This window comes from Citrus sinensis, chromosome 6, assembly GCF_022201045.2.
Source record: "Citrus sinensis cultivar Valencia sweet orange chromosome 6, DVS_A1.0, whole genome shotgun sequence".
In the NCBI taxonomy this organism is placed as follows: Eukaryota; Viridiplantae; Streptophyta; class Magnoliopsida; order Sapindales; family Rutaceae; genus Citrus; species Citrus sinensis.
In genome coordinates, this window is record NC_068561.1 from 18579234 (window position 1) to 18589776 (window position 10543).

General features: G+C 32.5%; 2 protein-coding genes across 5 annotated transcripts; both read left to right on the forward strand.

The window, feature by feature from the left end:
• The first annotated feature begins 481 nt into the window (after positions 1–481).
• LOC102611498 (protein LEAD-SENSITIVE 1-like) lies at positions 482–8204 on the forward strand. 3 transcript variants are annotated; one of them, XM_052443200.1, is made up of 3 exons: positions 482–749; positions 2115–2366; positions 7768–8204. In XM_052443200.1, exons 1-3 carry the CDS (start codon positions 656–658, stop codon positions 8187–8189), a joined length of 768 nt encoding a protein of 255 aa, XP_052299160.1. In that variant the 5' UTR covers positions 482–655; the 3' UTR covers positions 8190–8204. The 3 variants fall into 3 exon arrangements, with proteins under 3 accessions (XP_052299160.1, XP_052299161.1, XP_006481318.1); XM_052443201.1 differs by having other exon boundaries at positions 2115–2323; positions 7725–8204; XM_006481255.4 differs by lacking the exon at positions 7768–8204 and having other exon boundaries at positions 490–749; positions 2115–2971.
• LOC102611782 (F-box/FBD/LRR-repeat protein At5g22660-like) lies at positions 4022–6372 on the forward strand. 2 transcript variants are annotated; one of them, XM_015531163.3, is made up of 5 exons: positions 4022–4228; positions 4466–4553; positions 4660–5549; positions 5650–5814; positions 5957–6372. In XM_015531163.3, the coding sequence occupies exons 2-5, from the start codon at positions 4529–4531 to the stop codon at positions 6272–6274; spliced, it is 1398 nt and encodes a 465-aa protein (XP_015386649.1). In that variant the 5' UTR covers positions 4022–4228; positions 4466–4528; the 3' UTR covers positions 6275–6372. The 2 variants fall into 2 exon arrangements, with proteins under 2 accessions (XP_015386649.1, XP_006481319.1); XM_006481256.4 differs by having other exon boundaries at positions 4022–4209.
• Positions 8205–10543: the final 2339 nt, after the last annotated feature.

Consider the following 10543-nt stretch of genomic DNA (forward strand, 5'->3'; position numbering starts at 1 on the left):
CACTTTAGAAGAAATCTGCTACGAAGCCCACTAGCAAACCAAACCAGTCCAAAAAAATCTATTAGCCCAAAGAACTGAAGATATCAAATTGTGAAAATTGAAACTGAAAAAGCGTTAATAAAATAAAAGAGACTCCTAGTTGAAACAGTGAAAGAGAGATAAAGTGCACATAATTTTATATATTTTTAGGATCAGCAAGCATGACAAACAGCTCACTGTTTAGTCAAGTAAAATTTTGAATTTGTTATAATATTTTAAATGAAATCTCCTTTTAGTAAAACAAAATATTAATAATAATAACAAAAATAACGAGAACTAAATTTCAAATTAAAATTTGAAATTTAAAACTTGTAAATTGTAATTAATAAACGAGTAATGTATTTTGCTTGTAATTCTTAAAAACCCCTTGGTAGTTAGTAGTAATTACCCTCACGCCAAATACGTTAATGTTCAAAATAAAATTAAATTAAAGATTAAAAATTAAAATTCCTTTCAGTTTCAGATTAAAGAAAGCAAAATAACGAAGGAAGAAGAGACCAGAGAGCCTTACAAGCAAAGGAAACGATTAGCGCCTCTCTCTCTCTCTCTCTCTCTCTCTCTCTCTCTTGTTTCTTTGTGGTCTTACGAAGAGAGAGAAACAAGCACGTTGGGTGGAATGGGTTTGTTCTCAAATAAGATCAAGAGAGAGGAGCTCAAAGCTGGCGATCACATTTATTCTTGGCGAAACGCCTACGTTTATGCCCATCACGGTTGTTTCTTTTTTCTTTTCTTAATAGAAACTGTTGTGATTCTCTCCTAGTGCTAATCCGTCAGTTTAATCACTTATCTATTGGGTTACTTTTGGTTACATTTGAATTGCATTTGAATAAGCTAATAGTTTATTTTAAGTAGTTAATTGTCATTAGGGAGGTTATGTTTGAATTATTTTTTAGTCATTTTTCACTTCCAAGTTTTTATCAAGAACTAAATCTTGACCTTTAATACTTTCTCAAGATGTATGATGGCAGTTGGGTTTTCATCAATTTTGGATTTTGAAATTTACCCTGGGAAATTTTATGTTTGTTAATTTTTATTTTGGTTGACATGTTTCTTATAATTATTGGAATTTAGTAGGTGAAGGCGTGAAGCTCTGACTTTAAGCTGTATTGGCTTGGTGTTTTTATGTGTATTTTTACTCTTTATTTCTATGGATTTCTTGCACTTATGTTGAATCATAAACCTGCTTTGCCTTAGGTTTATGTGAAAAAATGTTGGTGGACTTGTTATCTGTGTGTTATTTTAGACTTGATTGAGTATTATTCAGATGGATTAAGGGTACAATTGTCAGTATAGCAAGTTGTCTTCACAATTGCAGTTTGGAAAAGTGTATTGATTATTTGGAAGTAAAGAAGACTTTGAATTTTGCTTGTTTCCGGTTTGGAGAATTTTCCTTGTGATAGATATTAGTCAAAACCATGTTGTCATTAATGGCATAGATGAACTTCAGTGGTATACGGACATGCCTATTTTCAATTTTAAGAGTGCTAAAATCTCAGTTTTATCTCTTGCTCTCTATGGGTTTCACACCCATGTAGTTTGAATTGTATACGTGAATATCTATTGTGTATTTGAGATCGTTGAACTGTGACCCAAATATGAAGTTTTGAAGTACTGAGTGACTCAAATTAAATAATTGGTTATGTCAAATGAAAAGCAGCAACTGTAGAACACAAGCCACAAAGACTAATGCTTCTTTTCCAATTTAGACTATTGATTGAACTTATCACAACTTTCTTAATTTTGACAACGTTTGGTGGAGTCTAGTTGCACTTCTCCTAAATCTAATACTTAGAAGGATTCTTTATTTTCATGAGATGTTTCGTTCAAGTAATTGTTGATTCAGTCTTCCTACTGAACCTGATATGGACAGTGCAGATATTTTTCCTCAAACAGAATATACCTTCATTGGTTGGTAATTAGACTATTCAATTCACTTTCATGGACAAACTTTTAAATATCATGTGCAAGCTGCATTGTATGTACCAATCAGCAAGTGAAATTTTGAAAAACCTTTTAGCATAGGATTATAAGATTCAATAATAGTTTTGCCAACTTACACTTCCAATATGAACCAGGAGTATATGTTGGTGATGGAATGGTGATCCATTTCACTCGGGGAGCAGGTCAGGAAATTGGCACTGGAACTGTTTTAGACCGTATCATTTTTAGTTCATCTCCTGCTCGTCCTTCAGATAATCCATGTCCCAGGTGTGGTGATTACTGGAGGGATGATGGAGTCATCCTATCCTGCATTGACTGTTTTCTTTACGGTGGGGAGCTTTACCTCTTTGAGTATGATGTCTCACCAGCTCTCTTTCTCGCCAAACCTCGAGGAGGGACTTGCACACTTGCCAAATCTGATCCACCAGAAGATGTCGCCCATCGTGCCAATTTCCTCCTCCAGAATGGTTTTGGTGTCTACCATGTGTTCAGGAACAACTGTGAGGACTTTGCAATCTACTGTAAAACAGGTCTTCTTGTGATAACTAGCCTCAGCGTTGGTCGGAGTGGGCAGGCAGCATCCTTGCTAGCTGCTGTAAGTGCTGTTGTTTCTTCACCGCTCCGATACTTGACTACCAGCTGCACTGGCCTGGCAGCAGTGGGTTATGGAATGTATTGTGTTAGCCGATTGGTTTCTGATATTGGAGTACGACGTGATGTGGCTAGAGTCCCCGTTGAGAGGCTTGTTGCCCATCCTAGTTTAGACGATGCAAGTCTGGCATCTGATAATAACGCCAAAGAAGGATGATATATTGACTCCCAATTATCTTTTTGGATGTGTCTTTTGTTGTTGTATTAAGTGTCTCATTGATCATTGGATGTATCTTTGTTGTACTAAGTGTCTCATTGGTCAATTGGGTCCTTCAAAACGTAGAAATATGCTCTTCATTGTAATGGGATATTTATTTGTATCCATTAGCCTCACTCCTGACTTCTGTTTAAAACTAGAATATGAGTTTTTTTTTTTTTAATATTACATTACAATGATACAGCTCAATCAAAACCCAGCTTGATAATTTGCTCCAATAAACGAACCCTTGAGATGAGAAGGTGACAATCTCCAAGTCTCAGGAGCGGTTACTGGTTGAGCTGTAATTCACAGTTTCACATACACATAATTTTTCTTGTATCCTCTCTTAATCAGTCACCTTAATCGAAAATTACTTCTTCTTATTACCACTACTACACTATCTTGCTAGTGGGACACCTTTTTTTCTATTTTTTTTGCCAGAATATAGATGTGTTTTTTTTTTTTTTTTTTGTTCAACTAAGTCTAAGAAGATAAAAATCCTAATTTTTGTAACATAATAAAAAAAATCAAAACTAAGATAGAGAAAACATTAAAGTGAAATTTTGGAGCAAGGGAGGCTGAAACTCTTGGCATCCGAGAGGCCCTTAGTTGGCTTAAAGGATTGCAGTTTCCTTGTGTTATTCTAGAGACGGATTGCTCACGAGTGTTCCAAGCTTTAGTTGAGCAGTTTTCGAGGCCTAATGGTTTTGGGTTAATAATTGATGAATGTCGAGCTTTACCTATGTCTATAGGAGAGTGCAATTCTCATTTGTGCGTCGATCTGCGAACCTACCTGCTCACTTTATTGCAAGAACAGGAGGTTCTATGTCAGGTGCTCAAGAATTAAATTTTGTTCCACCTTTGAGGTTATTAAACAGTTTGTAATTCGCTTTGTTTAATGAAATTGCTTTCCTTAAAAAAAAAAAAACATTAAAGTGAAATTAGTTTTAGATGTGACGTCCAATATCTAGCTTAATTAATTACAAATATATTGTTAGACATTTTTTGAAAATATTTTGATGGGTCGTGTTAAAGGGTTTGGCCAACACATGGCACGTTATCCGTTTAATAATTCTTTCATTAATTTGATAAATGGATTAAGAATATAAACTTTAATACGATAAAAAAAATGTTGATTCGAAAACAATTCATTTAATAATTTTGGATTTTTTATTTGTGTCACATTATATTGAGATATTTTACCGAGAATTGACCTAAGTGAGTTTTCCTAGAATTCTACTTGTGAAAATATATCAATAGAATCGTAAAAGGGAATTCTGCCGGTTGAAAAAAAAATGTAAAAGAGACAATAAAAATTTGAAATCATAACTGAAATTAGCCGTCGTCCGTCACCACCCTAGCTCCGGTGTCACCGTTTGGTAGGCAAAGTGGTGTTGGGTACTCCTTCAGAGTTATTGTTATTATTTTCAGCCTTTGGAGATTTTATTTTGTGGTTGTTTGTTTATTTAATTTTATTTTTTTGGCTGATGGGAAGCAATTTAAACAATTTAAATAAGTTTGCTTTTTAATTTGAGGAGTTTATATGTTATGATTGCACATTGGTTGCGGCTAGGAATTTGGTTCTTTCCTTGTTGCATTCTTTTTTGCTATGATTCAAAACGTTTTCTCTTGTAGGAACTTTCAGAGATAGAGAGAAAGGAAAAAAAATTAAAGACGATTGTAGTAAGTAGCCGACAGATGGAGTCTCTTTCTTGCATTACAGGTTACTTGGCTATACTATTATACTCCTTCCAAATTATTATTATTATTATTATTATTATTTGATGTTTAGTTTGCTAATATAATTGCTGGGTTTGTTAATTCCCCAGACAAGAATTCGTTTCTGCACTGTAATAAGAAAATAAAAAGAGAGATTGTGAGTGAAGATTATACTTGCGTTCATGATCGCCTCAGTGAACTCTCTGATCATGTTCTTGTAAATGTCTTATCTTGCTTGACTATACAAGAAGCAGCAAGGACCAGCATACTATCAAGTAGATGGAGATATTTATGGAAGTGGTTTACTGGTTGTTTGAACTTTCACAATTCACTCACAACGGCGGCCCATAAATTTGAATTGAGAGATGATAAGGTGTTTGATGTAGAAAGGCGCAAGTTTGTGAGTTGGGTCAATCAAGTTTTAAGATCACTTCAAAGTCGCACCATGGAAGAGTTAAGGATTCGTTTTGATGTAACCTCTGACGATGATATACATAATTGGATCAAATTTGCAGTAGAAAAGAAAGTTGGAAGGCTTGAGTTGAACTTTAGAAGATTTCTGGCTGGTCGTTGGGAAGTTGGCCAATACAATTTTCCACCACATTTTGTTAGTTATTCCAGCTTCTGTTCTCTTACAGAATTAAGTTTGATAAATGTAGCTATAACAGGAGATGTTCTTGCACATTTGCTGTCTTACTGCCCCCTTCTTGAGGTTTTAAGTGTTATTCAATCAGTATGTCTGAAGCATCTTAAAGTTTCTGGTTCGTTACTGAAGCTGAAGTACTTAAAGTTAGGTTATTTGGAGTGTCTTGAAATTGATGCCCCGAATCTCATATCTTTTGAATTTAACGGACCAGCAAAGCCTATTTGTTTAGGAAAAGTTCGTCTTGTTGAGGTATCTTTTGGTGGCTCTTTTAGCAACTACATCATGAAAAACCTATGCTGGCTTTCAAGTTTTCTTGTGCGATTGCATACTCTTAAATTGAACCTAGCTTTGCCAGTAAGTGTGCCTTACCTTTATATTCACTGCAATTGTCATTGATTCTTTGGCCTTAAAATTTTGTTGGTGTTGATGTGTTTTTGTTTCTTATTTTATCAAGTGGAAGGTGTATCCAGTACCTGAGGTGGCCGTCTATTATAATCTTCCTGAGTTATATAATCTGAAGCATTTGGAGATGGAAATAGATTTATTAGATGATGATCACCTCCTTCCTTGTGCATCTTTCTTGAATGCAGCTACTTCATTATATAAGTTTACACTGAAGGTAATTTTTTTCTTGATTTCTTGATGAATAATGTTTTTCATAACATAGATGTGCTTTTAGTTTTAATGGTGCAGAATATAATCATTGCGTTTATATTTTGGGAATATTTTGTTGACATGACTGTCTTTGCCCTTGGTCTCAGTTATATGATGTAAAGCCATTTGCTGAATGGGTACAGACTATCAAGGATCACATATATTCAAGTCTTAGTGAATTAATAAGCATTAGGGAGTTGGAAGTGGTAGGATTGGAAGGGTGTGGAGCTGATACGGATTTTGTGATATGTTTGATTGAGAATGCTGAACTGTTGGAGAAGATAATTATTGATCCTTGTAAAACATGGATTCTGGGAACTCCTTATGAATCTAGTTACAGGGAATGTGCTGAATATCAATCCAACAGAAGGCAAGCTATTCAGTTGGCAGCAAGACTTCCTTTATGGGAATTTGTCATACTGTAGATAAATAAATTATTGTGAATTATTGATTGGAGTGCGATCTGTCGTTATTGGTAATTTTTATCATTAGATTGGAAATGAACAAAACCCCATTGTTTTCATTTTCTAGTTACTGCTATTAACGGAATTAATGCTGAGCATGGTACTTTCTAATGGTAAGTTGATGAAAGTGTCACAATATTTATTATTTAATTTGCTTTTACGAGTGCTATATGTATATATATATATAGCTAAGCCGCACGGTTTAATAGCATTAATAATTATTATATTGTTAAATTACTCGGGTTAATATTTTTTCGGACTTCAACAAAATCTAAAATTCTATATTAGAATATTTCTCTCTCTATATATATATATATATATATGAAGCAGAGGAAAAGAGAAGAAGAAACATTTGCTTAGTCTGTATAGTAGTCTGTATAGTAGCCCGCGTAAAGTCAAAAACTGCAGAACATCACAATTTCAAATTTAACACTCAAACTAAAATGTAGTTAGAAAATTTCATAGAATACTAAAACTGGTTTCAAAAATTGAGCTGAAGATGTAATCTGAGACAATATTTGGATGGTCAGTCTAGCACAATTCTCTGACCGCCGCAAAGACTTCAGTAGTGAACAGACATGCCTATTTTCAATTTTAAGAGTGCTAAAATCTCAGTTTTATCTCTCTTCCTTTCTAAAGGTTTTACGTTTTACACCGATGTAGTTTAAATTTCACATGTGAATATCTATTTTGTATCTGAGATCGTTGAACTGTGACCCAAATATGAAGTTTCGAAATACTGAGTGATTCAAATTAAATAATTGGTTATGTCAAATGAAAGGCGGCAACCGTAGAACACAAGCCACAAAGGCTGATGCTTCTTTTCCAATCTAGACTATATATTGAACTTATCACAACTTTCCTAATTTTGACAACTTTTGGTGGAGTCTAGTTGCACTGCTCCTAAATCTAATACTTAGAAGGATTCTTTAATTCCATGAGATGCTTTGTTCAAGTAATTTTTTATTAGTCTTCCTACTGAACCTGATATGGACAGTGCATATATTTTTCCTCAAACATAATATACCTTCATTGGTTGGTAATTAGACTATTCAATTCACTTTCATAGGCAAACTTTTAAATATCATGTGCAAGCTGCGTTGTATATACCAATCAGCAAGTGAAAATTTGAAAAACCTTTTAGCATAGAATTATAAGATTCAATAATAATTTTGCTAACTTACGCTTCCAATATGAACCAGGAGTATACGTCGGTGATGGAATGGTGATCCATTTCACTCGGGAAGCAGGTCAGGAAATTGGCACTGGAACTGTTTTAGACCGTATCATTTTTAGTTCATCTCCTGCTCGTCCTTCAGATAATCCATGTCCCAGGTGTGGCGATTACTGGAGGGATGACGGAGTCATCCTATCCTGCATTGACTGTTTTCTTTACGGTGGTGAGCTTTACCTCTTTGAGTATGATGTCTCACCAGCTCTCTTTCTCGCCAAACCTCGAGGAGGGACTTGCACACTTGCCAAATCTGATCCACCAGAAGATGTCGTCCATCGTGCCAATTTCCTCCTCCAGAATGGTTTTGGTGTCTACCATGTGTTCAATAACAACTGTGAGGACTTTGCAATCTACTGTAAAACAGGTCTTCTTGTGATAACTAGCCTCAGCGTTGGTCGGAGTGGGCAGGCAGCGTCCTTGCTAGCCGCTGTAAGTGCTGTTGTTTCTTCACCACTCCGATACTTGACTACCAGCTGCACTGGCCTGGCAGCAGTGGGTTATGGTATGTATTGTGCTAGCGGATTGGTTTCTGATATTGGAGTACGACGTGATGTGGCTAAAGTCCCCGTTGAGAGGCTTGTTGCTCATCCTAGCTTAGACGATGCAAGTCTGGCATCTGATAGTAACGCCAAAGAAGGATGATATATTGACTCCCAATTATCTTTTGGGATGTTTCTTTTGTTGTTGTATTAAGTGTCTTGTTGATCATTGGATGTATCTTTTGTTGTTGTACCAAGTGTCTCATTGCTTGGGTCCTCGAAAATGTAGAAATATGCTCTTCATTGTAATGGGATATTTATTTGTATTCAGTAGCCTCACTCCTGACTACTATATAAAACTAGAATATGTGTTTTTTATTTTTAATATTACATTACAATGGTACAGCTCAATTAAAACCCAGCTTGATCATTTGCTCAAATGAAGGAGAGTTATAAATATAAATGAACCCTTGAGATGAGAAGGTGACCATCTCCCATCTCAGAGTGGCTACTGGTTGAGCTCTATTCACAAATTCACATACACGTATAATTTTACTTGTCTGCTCTCTTAATCAATCACCTTAATCCAAAAATTACTTTTCTTCTTCTTCTTCTTATTACGACACTGTCTTGCTATTGGGACACTTTTTTCTTTTTTCTTTTTTTTCCTTCGAATATAAACGCCTTTTTTTTTCTTTTTTTTTGTGGTTCAACTAATATAAGAAGATGAAAATCCTAACTTTTTTAACATAATAAAAAAAATTAAAACTGAAATAGAGAAAACGTTAAAGTGATATATATATATATATATATAAATGTATGTATGTGTGTATAAAAAGTAGTTTAAGATGTCATGTACAATATTTAACTTAATTAATTACAAATATATTGCTAGATGTGTTTCGAAAATATTTTAATAGGTCATGTTAAAGGGTTTGAATTGACATTACACGATGGTTCGTTTTATAATTCTGTCATTAATATGAAAAAATAGATCAAGAATTTAAACTTTAATAAGATAAAAGAAAAATGGTGTTAACTCGAATATAATTCATTTAATAATCTTATTAAATTTAATAACTCAACTTTATTTATTTGTGGTGTATTTATATCTAGATATTTAACCTAGAATTGACCTAAATGAGTTTCACTAGAATTCTACTTGTGAATATATCAATAGAATCGTACAAGGAGAATTCAACCGGTAAATATATAAGTAGAAATACCAGATTAAAAAAAAGAAAGTTAAAAGTAAGAAAAAAATGTAAAAGAGAGACTAAGGCCAGTTTGGGATTACGGTTGCTGATTAAATAAGTTACTTATGTTATGCGGATGCAATAAGCAGCTAATTAAAAAAGTAACTTGTTTTGATAAACTGTGTTGTTGCGATTACTGTGAGTTTGAAAAGTAGTGTACATACGTTTGGTAAATTTTATTACAAATGTATTATTTTATCATATAATGACCAAAATATACGTAAGTTTAAATTACCTTTTATTTTTTTGAAGTATATTTAATAATGTTTAGATATGCTATTTTCTTTTTAAAACACGTAAAATTATATTATGAGAAAAAAACTTAATAATTTATTATATAAAATATGATAAAAATTCATACTAATATATAATTCACATAAAATAAAAAAGTAATATACATTACTTTCACATTAAACTTGTTGTAATAAATACAATGACTATAGAAAAAATATAAATAGATTGAATGTTAAAAGCCATGGTTATGAAATTGATTTTAAAAGTTATGGTTAATTTTCATGTGAAATTGTTCATAGTTCAAAAAAATTTATATAATTATATGCAAGTCTTTTTTAATCTTATAATAGAAAATACAAGTATAAGATAAAAAAGGAGATTGCCAATTTCCTCCCTACAGTAATCAACATATACCATTTCCCCCCTGCTGTTTTTATAATGGCCAAAAACCTCCCTGATAACATAAGTTTACAATATTACCCTTATTGTCAACTACTCTTTTATTTATATTTATTATAAATTAAATAAATCACATGAATATAAACTAAATAAAAAATTAAGCATTAAAAACAAGAAATATATGTTTTGATATGAGAAAAAAATTAACAATAAAATTTTTTCTTGTACTTATTTATTTTGTGAAAATTTTCTTATAATAAATATATAAGAAAGTTATTATAAAATGATAAAAAAATTATTATAAGAAAATTTGAATGACAAATAAAAATTTATTATAAGATAAATAATAAAATATTTTGCCTATACTTTTTACATTTAATTTTAAAATATTACAAAATGTTTATTATAAGAAAATGTTCACAAAATAAATAATTAAAAAAAATTATTATTAATTTTTTTGCTCATATCAAAATATATATTTCTTGTTTTTAATACTTGATTTTTTTTATTTAGTTTCTATTCATGTAATTTATTTAATTTATAATAAATGTAAATAAAAAAGTAATTAAAAATAAGGGTAATATTGTAAACTTATGCTGTCAGGGGGTTTTTTGGCCATTATAAAAAC